This window comes from Macrotis lagotis, chromosome 2 (genome assembly GCF_037893015.1).
Source record: "Macrotis lagotis isolate mMagLag1 chromosome 2, bilby.v1.9.chrom.fasta, whole genome shotgun sequence".
Classification (NCBI taxonomy): Eukaryota; Metazoa; Chordata; class Mammalia; order Peramelemorphia; family Peramelidae; genus Macrotis; species Macrotis lagotis.
In genome coordinates this window covers 25,682,523-25,701,649 of record NC_133659.1, presented here as the reverse complement: position 1 = coordinate 25,701,649, position 19,127 = coordinate 25,682,523, and the positions used below count along the sequence as shown (strand labels likewise).

General features: G+C 47.9%; 2 protein-coding genes across 8 annotated transcripts in view; both read left to right on the top strand.

Moving 5' to 3' along the window:
• The window catches only part of SCP2 (sterol carrier protein 2), an 80,190-nt gene extending 76,452 nt beyond the window's left edge, over positions 1–3,738 (top strand). For both annotated transcript variants that reach the window (XM_074221415.1, XM_074221416.1), the window contains one exon: positions 2,693–3,738. In XM_074221415.1, the coding sequence (XP_074077516.1) occupies positions 2,693–2,788 (96 nt within the window). In that variant the 3' untranslated portion in view covers positions 2,789–3,738. The remainder of the gene's footprint in view (positions 1–2,692) is intronic.
• Positions 3,739–7,505: 3,767 nt separating this feature from the next.
• The window catches only part of PODN (podocan), a 50,811-nt gene continuing 39,189 nt past the window's right edge, over positions 7,506–19,127 (top strand). For 2 of the 6 annotated variants that reach the window (XM_074221409.1, XM_074221414.1), the window contains exon 1: positions 12,730–12,861. The gene's annotated coding sequence lies outside the window, so the exon portion shown is untranslated. Of the gene's footprint in view, positions 7,958–8,006; positions 8,559–12,729; positions 12,862–13,029; positions 13,089–13,588; positions 13,641–19,127 lie in introns of those variants that run through there. The other 4 variants (XM_074221410.1, XM_074221413.1, XM_074221412.1 and 1 more) reach the window with 4 other exon arrangements.

Below are 19,127 nucleotides of genomic sequence, written 5' to 3'. Positions count from 1 at the left end.
CTTCCATTGCCAACTTTCCTACAATTGGGCCAGACTTCAGCGTCATTGTTCTCAGCATGTCCAGGGAGGGGCTTCATCATATGTCCCATCAGAGTGGGCTGTTTTTAAAAAGCCAGGTTAAGCCCATTGTACTCTGAAGTGCCCCTAGCCTTTAAATCTCTGGGCAGGAGGCTCTGCTCCATAGAGAAAGGAAACATTTACTTTGTCCAGACAGAGGGAAAAAGGAATTAGTCACCCTTCCCCGGGAGCCCAGGCAAAGCCAGAGTGCTTTACATTCTCAAGGATGATGCATTTGGAGGCTGGGACTTTTTTATTCCCTTGCTGGAAAGAGGAGTCGGCCAGGCACTTTTAATCCAAACATTTCTGAATTTTAGAGTGTCGAAGCATCGAGAAAATCCAATGCGTTGTGTTCCCCTTCTGCCATTTCTCCTGCGTTTTCCTGGGATTTTATTACATGGTAAATTTAGTAATTGTTCAAATGGCTTCACAGTACAGATTGGGTTGACTTTCCTCCTGGAGCCAAGCAGTAACAGGAGTGCCCCTGAATTGGCGGACTGCCCTCTGTGGGGAGAAGGCCTTTGTCAGGCAGCCCCAGAGTTGGGTGATATTTAATCCATGTTGTGCTGCCTTCCAAGGGCTTATGAATATCCTTGGGTTGGTGCTTTTCTAAAAAGAAAAACTAGAGTAAACTTAATCCTGTACCCCAAGCCCCTGTGCAATCATTTTAAAGAACATTTAAGGCCAATCTGCTCTGCCAAATAGTGTAGAGTTGAGTTCTCTTTGTGAGGCATCCAGTGGGAGCCAGTTTCCAAGAAGAGGTGGTGGGGAAAGTTCTTTTGCTGGAGAACAGACATGTTGTAGGGCAGAGTTTGGAGGAGCCTCAGGAGGCATCTAGTCAGACTCAGCCAGGGCCTGGGGGACCCTGGCCAGGGACCTTTCTGCACTTCCCTTTTCCGATCTATAAAGGGAGGGGTTGGACTCTGTTACTTCAAACTGTTAAATCCTGTTATTCTGTGCTTGTCCAGCACCTGCTTAAGGACCCCAGTTAGGGGAAAGCGCTGTTGGGAAGAAGACACTCAAGTCAGATCCTCTAAGGCCTTTTATGTACTGTGTGTGTGAGTGTCTGACTGTGTGTCTGTGTCTGTATGTCTGTGTGTCTATGTGATAGAGACTTTGAGTGAGTCAAGTCACCTCCTGGGCCTCAGTTTCCTTATCTGTAGAAAGAAGGGTTTGGCTCCATTGGCCTGTCAGGTCCTCTCTAGCTGGATAGCTATAGCCATGTAGGCAGTGCAGTGGATAGAGCCCTGTGGACCAGAGTTCAAATCCAGCCTCAGACACTTGTCTCTTATAGCTATGTGACCTTGTGTAAGTCACTTAACCCTGATTGCCTTGCATCCAGGGCCATCTCCAGGCTGGAGGAGAAAGTGAGGTTGGTGACTTAGCACAGCCCCCCTCACTCAGATCAGGTCACCTGCTTGTCATGGCATCATCTTCCTAATGTCATGGTCTTCAAGAATAAAGGACAATGGGGCAGCTAGGTGGTGCAGTGGATGGAGTACCAGCCCTGGAATCAGGAGGACCTGAGTTCAAATTTGGCCTCAGACACTTGATAATTACCTAGTTGTGTGGCCTTGGGCAAGCCACTTAACCCCATTGCCTTGCAACCCCCCCCCCCCCCAAAAAAAAAGAATGAAGGACAAACATCATCTATAAATTATGCTCCTCTAGTCCTCCTGCCTATAGTATCCGTCTCACAGGATTGTTTTGAGGCTTAAATTATGTAGTGATAACTGACCTTTATATAGTATTTAAGGTTTTGCTTCTCACAATTTGCTGTAAGTAACATCTCCATTAGAGATGAGAAAACTGCCTTCAGAAGAGGTGAGGTGGCTTGTCCTGGCTCATTCCTTCAGCCTGCTGAACTGGGTCCGACTGCCTTTCAGTACCTGTAGAGTCCATGTGTCCATTGTTAGTATGATGAACTTCCACTTATGTTCTCCATGGGCTCGGCCTTGGGCTCTGAGGTCATGCCAATGGAGCCCAAACTCTGGGAAGGCCTTGAGTCTAGGTCAGAATGGACAAGGTGCCTCTTACCTAAGATCTGTCCAACATAGCTTAGTTTGGAATGACCCCTCACCCAGGGACCACTTGGAAAGGAATTTGGCCCCCACAGCTCCTGATGATTATCCAAAACAATGGAAGGGATGGCAATCCGCATTGGTGGAAGGTATGCTCCCCTCGTGAAATCGGGATCCTCCTCTCGGTCTGGAAGTGCTCTGCTTCCCACAAGGCAGTTAGATCATTTTTAATTTCTGGACAAATCTGAGTGGCTCTTCCTACCTGTCCACCAGCCCTCCATGTCCTCCTTTTTCTCCATCTTCCTTCTTTCAGCTGACTACCCATAGATCTTTCCAGTCCGATTCTCCTTGCCACCCTTTGGAAATAACTCGGAAGGAGTCTCTTATGGTTGCTCATAAAGTCTGTGGCTTTGGAGGAATTTGGTTTTCCTTGAAGCTTTCTTTGTAAAGGAAAGAAATTGAGCACAGCTCCCCAGTAGCCGCGGCCAGGGTTTGAAGGATTTCAGATGACCTGGATAAGCAGCTGATCCAAGCACAGGAAAGTCCAGGAAACATCAGAAGCCTCAGAGCCTGAGAACAGCACAGTGTAATGCTCTTTTCCTTTGCTCCTACAGGCTTTCTTTCAAGGCAAATTGAAAATTACTGGCAATATGGGTATGGCCATGAAGCTGCAGAGCCTTCAACTGCAGCCCGGCAAAGCGAAGCTCTGAACACCTTGGAGAGGACTACTGCAAAACACGAGGCCTGATGTATACACATGAATGTGGTGGTGGTGGGCTGTATGTGTGTCCCCCACACACAAACACATGCATGTATGCACACCTCCTTATCATTAGAAGCTAGTCAGAAATGGATTGGCAATAGTGTGGGCCAGCAAGATCACTGGCCTTGTCTTTCTTAAGTCCTGAATTAACAGAGCTCCACTGTACTACTGTGGCCTTGCTGAATTACATAAAACTGTAAAGCTGTGCATTGAAAAGTTAATGGGGTAATTATAGTCTGGGTTAAATTGTGGTTACAGGGTAGAGCAGCAAAATCCAAGCACTCAGTAAACAAAAAAATCTCATCTTGCTTATAAAATACATGTAAGGGTTATTCTGCTGAGAGTTCAATTTTAGAGTTTTCCTTGGGAGAACTGGATGAAATAAAATACCACTAGCTGGGCAGTAATTAGTGTTGTGCACTTGAATACTTAGTCTATTTTCCTTAATATTTTTTAAAATGCAGTAATGAATTTTTTAAAAAGAACTTAATTCTTTGTTTTGTGTAACTGAAAAAGATCAGGAGTGGGTCGTGGAGAGAGATCGCCATCATCTCTTTTCAGCTCAGATCCTTTCAAGAGGAGGGAAGTTTTTCTCCTTGAAAATCAGTGTGTAAAATTCTTGAACAGACCATTATTCACAATTAAGTGAGCAAGGAATTGCGTTGAGAGGCACAGTATTCATTGGATTGACTTCATTAAACAAACTTTTCATTTATTCATTCCTCATAACTTTACTACTTCACGTTTCATTACTTAACCTGATTTAATTTTTTTGGTGTGTGAATGTTAATTATGCAACGTTTCTTTTTAACTTTCTTGTAATTTACTAAGATGGAGGTGAATAATGATTTTGATCAAAGGTTTAATAAGAAAATTAAATTTGCTTTTTTTCCTGGTCTCCTTTGTTTTTATTGTGTGCTCTATTTTGCTTGTAACAGTGGGACAGTGGGAATGGAGATGGCTGTGACAAAGGCACTTGTGTACTCTAGGACAAGTTTGAATAGTCCATATTAAGGGCTTACTATGTGCCAGCTGGAGTCACAAAAAGGGGCAAAAGACACAGTCCCTGTCCTCAAAGAACTTGCAGTCTAATGGAGTCGCACATCTCCAATCCCCTGAGATTTTTGTGTATCCTTGTAATGGGTCCAGGGGCCAGAGTGCAAGGCCGAAGTCTGGAAGACTCCTCTTTGGGATGTTAAGTCTTCTCTCGGACCCTTGCTAGCTGGGTGACTCACTGGGCAAGTCACTTAACTCTGCCACAGTTTCCTTGCCTGGAAAATGAGCTGGAGAAAGAAATGGTAAACAGCTTCAGGATTTTTGCCAAGAAAACCCTAAGAAGTCAGGCATGACTGAAAATGACTGAACAGCAAAAATTCATAAAATAAATCCCCATGGGCCATGGAGAGCAGACTATTTTGGCATGAGAACATGTGCATTTGTAGGAAGTGAGGGTGCAGCTCCTCCTCTGGCTTGGAGCCAAGTGCTCTGGAAGTGGCCCCCAGAGAATGGATTTGAAGCCTCAGCTGTAATACAACTTTTTTTTTTTTGGTGGGGAGGGGTTTTGTAAGCTTCAAAGCTTCTGCATCCCTTCAAATTGGCATATTTTAGCTGTACCTGCCACTCCTTAGGTGTTCTTTCCCCCTTCCTAGGTCATTGATACATCCCATTTCACACTAGGTATGCTCTCTTCATATTTCCTTCACACACACCCAACCGCCTCCAGATGGAATGTTTAAGGAATCCTGGTCAGATGATGCTTTTCTTCTCCCTCCCCCATACCCTCACCTGGGGTCCCACAGACCATCCAAGATTCTCAGCGGCCAGGCCAGTGTAAGAGTGGGCAAAATAAGTCAATTAGGGGCTGCCCTGGCTGGGGATCAGGGTGACCCTTCAGCTGTCTCTTTGGGTGGATAACCTAGGACTCTTACCTCACCAACCTGGCCCCTCTGCTAGGGGAGGAAGAAAAATTAGACTTTTGTTTTTAGCTGAAGGTGTCCTTTTCCTCTCTCTTTCCAAAAATGTTTGCTTCTGTTAACTTTATTAGTAATATATACCAGTGGGTATCTATCCTCTTATAATCGAGGCCACCAGAGACTGTGTTGTCTTGGAAATTGGTGTCTCAGGCCCTGGCGCAGTTTTCTGCTATGAATAGGATTTAACACCAACTATATGTAAGGCACCGCTAAAGGCTTTACAAACATCTCCTTTGATTCTCACAGCTGCCCCATAATCCCCATTTTACAGATGAAGAAACAGGCAGGCTGATGTTTGCCCAAGGTCCCACATCTAATAAATGGCCATATTTGAACTCGGGTTTTACTGACTCCAGATTCAGAACTCTACCCTAACCCTGAGCTGCTGGGAAGAGGCTTCCCATTTGGATTAAACATAACCTACACTCAGTATTAAGTGGTTGTGGGTCTCAGTCAAGACCTCTACAAGAGTCAACTTCACTCTCAGCCTAGCATGACCCTGAAAAGCCTCTGGTTGATGATGCCATCCATAGGGAATCCCTTACAAAAGATGGATTTGGATGGGGACAGACCTTCAGGGAGTAAGCGCATCTCTTTTCTGCCTCGTCTGCAAGAAGTAAATAGGGTCGTTAGATAAAATGATTTCCAGGATCTTGGATGGTTTCATTATATTTGAAGAGAGCTATGTTGGAAGAGAGCTATGAAAGACTTTTTGGAGTCAATAGACAGCCTTGGGGGTCTTGGATTCCTTGCACCTCTTGGTCAGATGGGGACTATAAAAACATAGAAACAAACACTTGACTTTTCTCATCCATTTCGAGCACAGATTCCCTCAAATGCACATTTAAATTATTCTTATAAAAACTGGGTGGAGAAAGGAAAGTAGACCAGCAGACTGTCAACAGTTAATGGGATTTTTTCCACTGCCTCCTTTGAAAATGTCTTCTAAGTGCTTGGTCTCCTGCCTCCCACTCTCAGGCACTTTGGGCTTCGGTCCCTCCTTGTCTCTCTGGGCTTGGTCTAGATGAGCTGCTGTCTTCATTAGAGGTTTTCTTCAGGGCTACTTCCCCTTCCTCATTTAGCACATCTAGGCCTCTGATTTTAAAGTCTAAATGGGATCATAAAAATGGGATAAAGACTTTTTATTGACAATAAAGAGTTGGTTGCCCTTTTCAGGAAATGGGTGGTAACATATGTATGGAAAGATAGATTGGAGCCAAGCCATGAAGGGCTTTATGTGCCAAAGAGAAGAGTTTTTATTTGATTCCATTGATAAAGGAAGTGATTATCAGACCTGTGTTTTGGAACATTTTGGAAGCTTGGTGACCTCATCAGCTCCCATGAATCTATGCAGGTTATTCTTAGATCTACTTACCCAACTCTAACCTCTCTCTTTTGACCCTCAGTTTCACAGCTGGATGTTCAGTAGATTTTTTAAACTTAACCTGTCCAAAAATGGGACTCATTATGGCTAAGGAAGGCACCACCATGTCACCCAGGCATGTAGGATTGCAACTTAAATAAATCATCCTCCATTCTTCACTTGCACTCCTGCTAAGCTCCTCATACCTTGGCTTCCTCCTATTTTTCCAGGCTTCTTATCCCTTAATCCCTACCATGCACTCTGGCTCCCTTGCTGTCTCCTAATTTGACATGTACAAGACGGATTAAAAAAGGGAGGAATTTGGAGGCAGGGAGCTTGGTCTAGGTCCTATTGTAATATTCCAAACGAGTGGTTGGGATCAAGTGAGGGGATCAAGGTGAGAGATGATGTGAAGGCAGAATTGCTAAGACCTAGCAACTAGAGGTGGGGAGTGACAGTAAAGAGCTGAGGAGGACCCTAAGAGAAGCGGGTGAGTAGAAGGATGGTCAAGTCCTTATCAGGAAAAAAGGTCCCGGGGGTGGCTAGGTGGTGCAGTGGATAGAGCACTGGCCCTGCAGTCAGGAATATCTGGGTTCAAATCTGGCTTCAGACACTTAATAATTTACCTAGCTTGTGTGGCCTTGGGCAAGCCACTGAACCCCATTGCCTTGCAAAAACCTTAAAAAAAAAGAAAAAGAAAAAAGATCCCCAGAGTAATTTGGACAAAAAAGGGGAGGGTGCTGTTCTGAACACACCAGTTTAAGATGAGAATTTACCGTGAATCCTGTTAAGTTCTAATCATAGCTAGTCTCAAGAGTTGAGGTCAGTTCAAATCTTTACAGACCATCTGGTTTCTTAGAAGTTACTCTAGATTGTGTGACCTCGGGGAAGCTACTCACATTGTCTGGGCCTTAGTGTTCTCTATAAAGTGAGGGGTTGGATTCGATAATCTCTGTGGGGAAGGGAAGAGGTGCATGACCTCTCCCATGTGCCAGACACTCTGCTAAACACTTTACCCTTATTTGATCCTCTGGGAGGTAGGAAATGTTATTTAAAATAGAGGCAAGCAGAGGTCAAGTGACTCGCCCAAGGTCACAGCTATCTCTTTATCTCTAAATCCCACAATCATCCATCCTATAAATGGAAATGTTGGATTGATTTTTAAGTGAGGTTTCAAAGATCACACAGCAGAGTCAACATTTGAAAATAATGCTAACTTCCACGACAGACATGTTTGCTTTTGTAAATACTGAGGAACCTTACAAAATCCTTAAATAGAAGAAATGGTGGTCAGCCAGGTGGGATCCTTGTATGTGTTGCTTGACAGATTGACTTTAAGGAGAGACCCATTGATTATTTGAGGCACCTCTCGTGAATTTTAGGGAAAAAAAACAGTTCTAAAGCACCAAATACTAACCAGAGGCTGAAAGATTTATGTGTTACCAACAAGCAAAGTTTTTACTAGTAGAATCTGGCCAGAGATCAGGGATTCTTCTTAATAGTAAGTTGTTGAATCCACTGAGCATGCCCATCATTTATCTCTGTCTTAAGATCACAGCACATAAAATAAATCCCCAGTTCATTGTAAATACAGAAAATCTTGGTCCAACATTTTAGCGCTCAGGAAATGTGGAACGTGATTCCAATTGGCAGCAAGCTCAGTCTGAACCACAGTCTTATTTAGCAGGACTTTTCGGAGAAGTTTGTTGATTTGAGAAGAACTGAGATTGATCCTGCTGCTCCAGGGGCCTTGTTCTCCATCTGAGGGTTTAGATTCCAGGTAAGAGAGGGTCACCGCCTGGAGCCCTCTGAGTCCAGCTCCACCTTTTTGTGTCTGAGGCTTTTCTTGATCACATGTTTATGCACAGTAGGGGGGAGAATGGAGTTACATGGAGCTTCTGGAATAACATCTGCTCTGAGGACGTTGTGCCCGGCTTCATTGCCAGTGGACAAAGGAATACACATTGAACTGACTGGCTTTCTCCAAACTGTTGTGTTTGCTTTCCCTGGTGGGTGAAGGCTATACCCCTTACAGGAGGAAGAACCTTCCCCAGTGGATGGACCCCTTCTTTGCTGAGTTACAGATGCCTCTGGCAGTGCCCACATGGATAGAAGATGACAGAAGTAAGCAGCAAAGAGAAGGCAGAAATCTCCTGCTTGGCAAAGTGATAACTAAGGGCAGGGCATGATATCAGTTCACAAATATTTGAGAGATGGAAACACCAAAAGGGAGAGGAATTATTTTGCCTGGTTACTAGGAGGAATGGGAGGAAATACAGGAAAAGGATATTTGAGCCTGAATATCAAAACTTCCCAGGAATGAAAACTAGTGAGCTGTGGATCAGAACAAAAGTTCTGTTCACTTGGACTCTCTAACCCAGGTGGGTTTTGGGGGGAGGGATGGTTGGCAGAAACAGGATAAGACTTATTCACAGGGAGCCATCCCCCCAGGCAACCTTGGGCTTTTTCTCTGAGGCTATTTAAGAAAGTTCTTATTGTATTTAGCATAATGTAGTAGGAAAAAGCCCTGGATTGTAGAGTCAATGTTTCTGCATCCAAGTCCTGGTATTACTAGCCTTTGTGACCTTAGACAAGTCCCCTCAGTTTGTTCATCAGTATAAAGGGAATAGGCAGCTAGGTGGATGTGCAAGAAAGGGAGCTAGAATTAGAGTTGGGAAGACCTGAGTTTAAATGTGACCCCGAACACTTGCTAGCTGTGTGACCCCGGGAAGCCACTTCGCCTTGTTTCTCTCCCTTTCCTCATCTGTAATCTGAGCTGGAGAAGGCAATGGCAATCACTCCAGGGTCTCTGCCAAGAAAACCCCAAATGGGGTCATGAAGAGTCAGACACAACTGAGCACCCGTGACAGTGGGGATAATGATTCTTGCACCTCTTCCCTCAGGTGAATTGTGAGGAATAGATGTTAGAAATCATAGAGCTTTCCCAGGGGAACCTTCATATTGCTGCTGGTTGTGTCACTCTCTGCTTGGTACAGATCAACCACAGATTTCTTGGTTTCTTATTTAAAATTCTCCAAGTTGATTCCAAATACCTTTTCAACCCTTTCCACCTTGGTGAACTCTTTAGTGGAGCCAAATTGACCTCTATGTTTCACAAAATGGCTATCAGCAAGCATTTATTAAGTGCCTTCTGTATACAGAAAGGCAAAAACATTCTCCCTGTCCTCAAGGAGCTCATGCTGGAATGGGATAGATAGCAATCCAACAGTTCTGTGCATTCAAGATACACACAGGATGAATGGGTGAAAAGACCCTAGCTAGGGGGGGGTTGGGGGTGGGAATGATGAGGCAGAGGGACCTTGAAAGACCTTTGGTTAAATGTGGGCTCTGAGCTAAGTCCTGAAGGAAGTCAGGAGCCCCAGCCTCTGAGAATCCCTAGTTTCTTCCCAAGGCTGACCAGATTTTTCTGTGTTTATTTTCTGTGTGCTTTCCATCTAATTGTTTCTGCATCTGGCATTTCCCCCAATAGAAAGTGAGTTCCCAGAGGGAGGGCAGCGACTATTTTCATTTTTTGCTTTTGTATTCCCAGTTTAGCACTGGACCTCCAGGAGGGCCACTTAATATGCTTGGTAACTGTTTCATAGATCCAGGAAAATAAAGTTATCCAGCCATCTCTGGGCTCTTCAACAGCCTTGGACTTTTTCACAGAGGCTCAAGTTCCCAATTCAATTCAACATCCATCCATCCATCCATCCATCCATCCATCCATCCATCCATCCATCCATCCATCCATCCATCCATCCTCTGTCCCTGTCTCTCTCATATCTATCTTTCTATCATCTATCTATCTATCTATTTATCTATCTACCATCTATCTTTCTATCATCTCTATTATTTCTATCTATCATCTATCTTTTTTTTTTTTTTGCAAGGCAAATGGGGTTAAGTGGCTTGCCCAAGGCCACACAGCTAGGTAATTATTGAGACCAGATTTGAACCCAGGTACTCCTGACTCCAGGGCCGGTGCTCTATCCACTACGCCACCTAGCCGCCCTCATCTTTCTTTCTGTCTGTCTGTCTGTCTATTTATCTATCTCTAGCATATTTACAAAGTGAATTGAAAGCTTGGGGTGGAGGTCCTAGCCAGTGGGGGTGGAGCAGGAGGAGGAAGAGGAGACCTGTAGACTTTGCATTCTCCAGAGGGTACAATATCAGGGCATAAGCACATAGGGATAGACACTAGAGCTGTGCTGTCATTGGTCAGCTCGATTTGACCTTCTTTGGTAGCCACATTTCTAGTATTTGTCTTAATTGGGTCTGAGAGGTCATGACATTCTGCAAAGTAATTTGGGGATAGGGGAAAGTTATAGCAATTTAGGGGAGAAGCAGGTCAGGAAGCCTAGGAGTTGGTGCTTGATCTGAGTCTTGGAGGGAGCTAGGGAGCCCCAGAGGTGGAGGGGCATGAGGAATGAGAGCATTCTTTAGTTTGTGGGGGCTGAAACAAGATTGAGAGAAATAGATTGACTCTAAAGCACAAGCCCATTCTCTCTTTAAGTTTGGGGACATGGGATTGGGAAGGAGATGAAATCTTTCCAGATGGTTCTTATCTCTTCTTGCCTGTGAATAATTTATTTGGATGGTTGCTCATGTCAGGGATTTCCATCTTTCTGAAAGAGATCCCTTTTCCTTGTCTATAAGAGGAAACTAAGAGAACAAGAGGAAATGAATGGACAAAGGCATCTGTGTATTTCTGAGAGGGAAGTAACATGAATTGCTTCGCACCAGAGAGATGATTTAACTTTGGGTGAATTTCACAGGTTCTTCTTGGCTTAAATTTGCAAAAGCCACTTAACCTTTTAGTTAGTTAGTCTGCACCTAATTATCCCCAAAGATTTGTGATGTTAGTGATGTGAGTATAGCCCCTTCACCAGTACAGGTGACCACCCCTCAAAATCTTAGGCTGTAGTTTAAAAAAAAAAGCTCATCTCTTGAGCTCTGGGACAGAGCCTTTCGGAGGTTGTCAGCTCTACCAGACTTTGCCCATGGAAGGCAGAAAGCCAGAGCTGAAGACTTGTTCAATTTGAACCCTGGAATAAATTGATGAGAGATGCTCAACCAGAGGTGGTTTGCCCCTCACCAATTTTAGGATTTTAAAAATTCCTTAAGACAGCTATGATCCAGTTTGTTTAGTGTTTATGATTTATATGCTCCTGATATTTATGTCTGTCTAACGAATGGCTTGTTAAATTGAATGACTAGCTTATAATTTATTAATTTATGATGAATGAAGACAATGAACATCTCTTATTTCCTTATTCCTCCTCCCATTCCCCAATAGACTCTTGGAGTGATCTTGAGTGTGGTGGGTCTGGCAGCTCCTTGTCCTCCAAGCTCCCGCCCTAGCCCTCCCTTGCCAGGAAGCCAGCTTGTCTCCCAAGGTACATGGACCCTCTCCTGTTGCATGGATGAGGGGAGAGTATGATATCTGAGCACCAAAAGCCTCTCTGCCTCTCCTTGGGGTCTCAGTAGAGGGCACCTCTTCCTTCTTATAGATGAAGCAATGTAAGTGGGGGGGATGTTTGAGCAACTTATCTGAGGACCCATGGGGTAAGGGGAAGAACTGGGGTCTATTCCGATCCATAGAATCCCAGCTCAGGGGCTAGAAGGGACCTAAGAGCCTGTTTAGGCCAACTCTTTATTGTGAATGAGAAGAGTGAGGCCCAGAGGAAGAAGAGGCAGAGTTGCCTGGGCCCCAGAGCTAGCGTTGGAGGTTCCAAGGGCCTGGAACTTCAGGAAGTGCCCTTTCCAAGCCACCCTCCTCTTGCCCTTCCTATCTCTTAGGACTGGGCCAAGCTGCAGTGAAGGCCAAGGGAGAGCCCTCACTTATCAGTAACACGTTGGCATCACTAAGTCACCAGACATTGGCACTGGCTGTACCATCTGCCTGGCATTCCATTCCTCCTCATCTCTGCCTCCTGGCTTCCTTCAAGTCGTCCCATTTTCTGCTAGGAGTCTTTCCAAGTCCTTAACATCTTAGTGCCTTCCCTCTGAGTCTATGCCCTTGTTAGCCTGTTTGGAGCCTTTCCAGGTGTTCGTATCTCGTTTTAGCTTATGTCCAGTTGTTCGTATGCTGTCTTCCCTTTAGACTGGGGGCGGGCACCATTTGACTTGCCTTGTACCTTTCTTTGTATCTCTTGAGCTTAACATCGTGCCTCCCGGCATATAGTAGACTCTTGCTAAAATCCAGCGGATGGTTATTCCTCTCCCTTCCAAGGGAGCCTGAAGACCCTCCCTAGCAGAGCCCCTCTGGCCAAGGGCACCATGGCTCCGGAGCTCCAGCTGCCCCTCGGGATGCACAGGGCAGCCTCCTCCGGGGCAGGAAGGCAGCTAGGTCTGCCCATACCTGCCATTCCAGGTCTTAGCTGGCCCCAGGCCAGAGGCAGGTGAGCCTGGTGCTCTGTTCCGGGCTAGTTTATGGAGGAGGGTGGATGTTGGGAGCCTCTCCGGGGCTCAGGGGCCTGGGTGCATCGAAGCCAATTGGCCTGATGCTGAAGCCTGAGCCACCTCTGTGTTCATTATACATATATAACTGGGGCCAAAACCCAGCATGTTGCTTCAGCTGTTAGCAGTTAATACTAGTGTGCTTGGAAATAGTCTTGGCTCGCGGCTCAGTATGGTACAATTCAGAGAGAGGGTTTGCTTCCCCTCTGTCTTGTGATTGGGGTAAGTAGGCACCCCAATCCCCTGCCCAATTTGCCATCTGCCAAGGGGGATGGGGGTAGGGGGAGAAATGGGGTGGGGTAAATTTCCAAGAAATTTCAGCCTTGGCCCCATTCTGTTAGCAAGCTTAGGTCTCCCTCAGACTGGGGGGGCTAAATGCTTTGCCCCGCTCCCCCCAACAACCTTTTCATCTGGATTCCTTCCGTCAGAGCCTCAGAGGACTGAAGGAGGTAGTGCTTTTCTTGGCGCATGGGGCCCGAGGGCGAGAGGCTGCCCAGTTCTGGGGGTGCTTCTGGTCAGCCCTGGGCGGCGGGTGGCCGGCTTCCAGGGGCACAGCCTGGGATCCTGGGCTCTTTCAAAGAACTCGCTCCCATTCCTGGAGTCGCTGTCCTTCGCGGGGCACGGCGCTGCTGGCATCTGGAGGGCAGTGTGGGCGCAGCCCCCGGGGGCCGCGCCAGGGGCGGGAGGGGCAGGGGGGTCTGTCCCGAGGCTCTGAATCGCCCGCCAAGGCCAGAAGCCACAGCGGAGGGGAGCGGAGGGGTGGGGGGCCGGGGTGGGGCGGGAGGCGCGGCCGGCCCCTCCCCAGCGGGCTCTTCGGGGCCCGCGCCTGGGTCCAGGGGAGGCCCCGGGCCAGCAGATGCACGCGGGGGCCGGGCGGGGAGAGGTCCACAACAACACGGCTGAGGACGGGCCGGGGGCCCGGAGTCGGATGGAAGGAGCCCGGGGCGCAGCCGCGCGGCGCCCAGCCCCCGGACACCGCTAGCCGGCGGGGCCGGCCGCAGGTGGGCACGGCCGCGGGGAGGGGGCGGCCGGGCGGGGCCGGGCCTTGGAGACTCCCCGGGGCGGCTGCCCTGGGCAGCCGGGGGGCCCCTCTTCTCGCTCCCCTCCCCTCCTCTCCCTTGGAGCCCATCTGGAAAGCATCGGCCGGGAGGGCGGCCCGGGGCGGGGCGGGGGGCCCGGCACCCCCGGCCCACCGGCCCGACAGATGTTGGCCGAGGGGCGGCCGGAGAGCCCCCCGGGCTGCGGGGAGCGGGCAGGGCCGCGATCGGGGGCAGCCCTCGGGCCCGGGGCCCCCCGCTCTTCTTTGTGGGGCTGGGGCGGGGGTGAGCGGGTTCTGGAGGGAGCTTCGGGGCCCGCGGAGGCCCAGGGAGACAAGCCCCGGAGCCGGGAGCCGGGAGCCGGGACCCGAAGCTGGCGGCCCTAGCAGTCACTTTCCCCGGCCTCAGTTTGCTCCTCTGCACCACGGGCCCCCTAAGACTTGCGGGTTTGACCGTGCTCTCTGCCCTTGACCTCTGTCTCCCCCCACCTCAGTGAGCCACAGCATCCCAGGCTGCGACACCCCCAAAGCTCACCCGGCCTCCCCTTGAATACTGTGGGGACAGCGAGCTCACACTGGGGGGGCAGCCCCAAGAATTCACAAGGTCATTCTACTCTGGCTAGATCTGCTTCCCAGGCCCTGCCTTCCCGTCCCCTCCTCCTGGCCTCAGGTGCCGCAGGTGCCCTGGCACAGGTGTTATGCATGCTGCTGCCTGGCTCCCGAGGGGATGGGAGCTCCTTTGGCTCTTTGCCTTGGCCTAGAGACACTTGCTTGGTGTTGTTGGGAGTCGCGTCTGACTCTCCGTGACCCCGTTTGGGGTTTTCTTGGCAAAGTCACTAGAGTGGCTGGCCATTTCCTTCTCCAGCTCATTTTTTATAGATGAGGAAACCGAGGCAAACATTAGTTAAGTGACTTTAGGAAGTGTCCGAGGCTGGATTTGAACTCAGGAAGAGGAGTCTTCCTGACGCCAGGCCCGGCACTCCGTGCACTCTGGCACCCCCTAGCGGCCCCATCTGACTCTTGCTGGGTAGGGATTTAAAACTGTGGTTGGCAGCCCCTGGTAGAGGCATCACATCTGCTCCTTTCTGGAGGGGAGGCCAATTTTCTGGCTCGGCTGCTGTCTAATCTCCATCAACGGCAAATGGCTGGTGAAGCCCTGCCTCCTGGCCACACACTCGGAGTCGCCCCACTGGGGAGAGATCAAGTCTGGCATCGTTCTAGACTGTGGCTTTCAGTGATTGTATTTAATTTTACAAATGAGAAACAGTGCCTTCCCCAAGAGTCAGGGACAGAGTCACATGGCCTCCCAAACACTGGAGGACGGAAGGCCTGCTCTCATCATTTCTGTGCTCTGGGTCAACTTCAGTCTTTCTTTTGCTTCAGAGTCTTCCGGATGCTTGAAGACCAACATCAGCCTTGTTACAGGAAGGGAAGGTGACTGGAATGGAAGGCTGGTGTAGCAAACTCTCCAAAATGGGACAGCTGATGTGCACAGAAGGCTCCGGGGCCCTAGTACTTAGGTCTGACATGAAATGTTATCTAGGTTTTGTTGTAGTTTTGTTTGTTTTGTTACATATTTTCCAAAGTGTCGGAGTAGGAGGCCTCTGAAACTCCTGGTGTAAATTATAGGGACTGAAGAGACTCAAGAGCGTTAGAGCCCACTGGATCTGGGAAGGGCCTTAGAAATGGCCTAGAGATGGGGTGACTCAGTGCAGAGGATTCTGGGCTTCATCACTGTCACTGTATGACTTTGAACGAATCACAACCTTCCTGGACCTTAGTTTCTTTATTTGTAACATGAATGCATTGTCCTTGGATGATCCCTTAAGGTTCTTTTTAGTTTTAAAGCCTATGAATTTTATGGAGCCCTTTATTTTATAGAAGGCCAACCTAATACTCCAGAGGGGTTGTGACTTATCCAAGAGCTCTTATAGGTTTTGGCAGGGCCTGAACCCACACAAGGGGAGGCAATATGACTGGAGCCTGGCCTTGGCATTGCAGTTTCCTCATTTGTGTGGCACGGTTTGAATGGGACCAGATCACCTCTTCCCAGAACCTCTGGATGTCTCTCTTGGGTCCTGCCTTTCTTGATTCATTAGTCCTTCCTCTTCCCACGATAAAATTCCACATGCTCAACTGGATCCAGGCAATCCACTCCACCAAGGTTCTGCCTACCCCATCAGTAAGAGTATTCTCTAAGGACTGGGACCCCATGACAAAGGAATGAGACGAGTGAGGAAATGAAGGGCTTGAGGAAGATGATGAGGATGAGGATGATGAGGATGGCCAAGGAACACAGTGACCAAGGTGGTGAGTTGATCTGTAAGGCAGGTGATTAACAAACCCTTTCCAGAAGCAACAGTTGTATTTGATTACTGTTCTCAGAACAGATATAGAAAGTGGGGGTCCAGGACAGATGATCACTTGACCTCACATGTCTCTCTATTCTTCACATTTGTCCATGATTCTCACTCCCTGACTCAGTCACCTCTAGATGTTCCCTGTAGTCTCTGGGATCAAATAGAATTCCCCTACCCCCAAGGATCTGGTCCCGAGTTCTTCACAGCCTTCCTGGACATTCCTCCTCCTCCAGCTCCTTGTTGTCCAGGCTCCCTCTGTGTCCAATGCATGTCACCTCATATTTGGGTGTTTGGACCCAGTGGGCCGGAAGTACCTGGGATGCCCTCCCTTCTTCCCTCTGCCTCAAAGCATCCCTTCAAGAACTGCCAGCTACAAGGGACCACCATCTTCATGAAGCTTTTCCTGATTTCCGTCACTTTGAACTCTCTCTCATTTAGTATTCTCAATTTGTATTCTGTATTTAATTAGAAAACGGTGGTGGTTTACCTTTCCTTTCTTAATCACCGGAAACTTTGTCAGTTGGATTGAATCAACCAAGAAGATAAATTTGGTGCTGACAGTGCAAGGAAATAGCTTGTAATTGGCTGTAATCAGCCCCACTCTGGGGCCCTGGGTAGGGTTCAGAAGGCCAGAGGAGCATCCAAGGCTCCAGAAGCACTGGCTGATGGTGGTGGTGAAAGAATTTCCAAGAGAGGAGCACCTTAGGGGTAGAGAGGCTGGAGTGTCTGTAGACCCCAATAGATGTGGGCACTGTAATTGCCTGGCCTGGGAAGTAAGAGGCACCAAGGTCAGGCTCGGGAAATAAATAGAGCAGTGTGGGATCTCTATGAGATTCTGCCTTTGGATTCCATCTGTGAGGTGACCTTCATGAGGACTTAGGGAGAAGAAAAGAAAGAGCTAGGAGTGCTCCCAGGAGCCTTGAATGGATTCTTTCTAAGTTTGAATCCACTTTCCCCAAGTACCTTGTATGTGTGAGGGGACGTGTACTCCTGGTCTTGGAAGGTGGCTATTGTGGCCACTGCTCTTGTTTTACCTTCTGAGTCAATCTAAGAGGAGAAGCCCTTCAGGGTTTCTGACCAAAATAGAAACCACTGCTTTTGAATTCACTCTGAGCCAATCAGGAGAGCCAGAGTGATATGGACTCGACTCTGTAAATCTGAAGAAATCTTACTAGGACTTTGGGCAGAATACCCACAAGTATGAGAAGAAAAGGAGAAAGAGAGAAAGAAAGAAGGAAGGAAAGAAAGAAGGAAGAAGGAAGGAAAGAAAGAAGGAAGAAGGAAGGAAGAGTTGTGTGGCCCAACTTGCCTACCTATTCTTGACTCTTACTAACTGTGTGACCTTGGGCAAGTCGCTTAGCCCTGATTGCCTCACATCCAGGGCCATCTGTAATCATCCTGATTTATATCTGATCACTGGATCCAGATAGCTCCAGAGGAGAGAGTGAGGCCCGTGACTTAGAACCCCACTCATTCAAATTCAATTCATGGCATTGTCATGGCATCACCTCCCTAATGTCATGGTCTTCTGCAACAAGGACAAGCCACAACAGCAACAGTACCTTCTGAATGAATATCCTCCCTCTTCTTCCTTTTCCCTCCCCGGGGATGTCACCCTGTTCAAAGTCCCTTTCAGCTCTGACATCCTCTATTCTCAGATCTCTCCCAGTCCCGACATTCTTTCTCTGTTCTAAGCTCCCACCCCAGCTCCAATGATGCTTTCCATTCTGAGGTTCCTGCCCTTGTCACCTTCTACCATCCCATAACCTCAGAGGCCATGGTTCCCATCACATCGAGGCTGTTGTTCACCGATGCCACATGGCCCTTGTTTTTCCTTTCTTATTTGCATCATCTGTTCCTGTTTCTTCAGTTGAAGGTGGGTGGGCCACCCAGGAAGCTGAGGGCTGAAGTCAAAACTTGGGATCAGAGAGATTAGACCTATGAGGACATTGGCAATGCTGTCATCAGATGCCCCGAGGAAACCCAAGCGTCCTACATGTCAGAGCTGGCAGGGGGTTTAGAGGTCATGGAGTTCTGACTTCTCATTGTCTAGAGGGAGAAAACTGGGGCTCTTAGAGGAGAGATGGCTTTCCTGGAGTGGTCCCTCTGGGATCCCTGGCAGATAGGAGCCTGAACCATAAGTTGGAGGCAGAACCTCAGGCTGGATCTAGAACCCCAGGCTAGATCTGGAACCTCAGACTAGATCTTGTTATGCTTCCCTCCCAGCCCAAACAAACCCTGTTCTTTGCCCTAAAGGGAGCAGGGGCTGTAGCTGATGGTCCCAGTTACTAATGGAGCCTAGACCTCAGAGGAAGGGCTCGTGGAACTTTCTTCCCTGGTAGATTGGAAGCTTGGACAATTTTGATTGGTGGTTTTGTTCTGTCATTCCTCAAGCTTTGCAGTGTCCATTGCTCAAAGATGGACCTGGAACCTACATGTTTGTTGAATTAACTTGGTCAGAGGAAGCCCCCATAGTTGATTAGGAACATTGGTCTCAGGAAAGAATTGGGGAGCTCTGGGATTTGGGGAGCTCCAGAAAAGCTTCTTCCTCATTGCCAGCAATTGGTTAGGGTGGGGCGCTTTCTGAGTCTCCATTTTCCTATTTGTAAAATAGGGCTAATACAGCCTGGATCTTAGTTTCTTCTTCACAGAGTAGCTGAGAGGAAGGGGGGGGGGATTCCTGTGTCTTTGCTCCCCACTCTCAGCCCTTAAATCTTATTAACTTATGGAGGGAAGGAGACTGGGATTCACCAAGAACAGACCAAGACAGATGCTCCTCTCTCCCTTTTTTTGACCAGGATGGGAGAAATGTTGCATAAAGAGTTTTTTCCTTAGATTTTAGCAAAGCTTTTTACAAAATACTCTGCTGCATAGTAGCAGCCTGGGGACATAATATCTATGTGATCCTTGATTTTATACAAAGATGATATTGATGGAGATTGTGTGGCCAGTAGACAAGAGTCCTGGGGACGCAAGACCTGGGTTCAGATCTCACCTTAGAGATTTCTTACCTGGGTGACTTTGGGCAATTTCCTTTCCCTCCCTGGGTCTCAGTTTCCTTAGATGTAAAATGATAGATTTGGACTTAACAG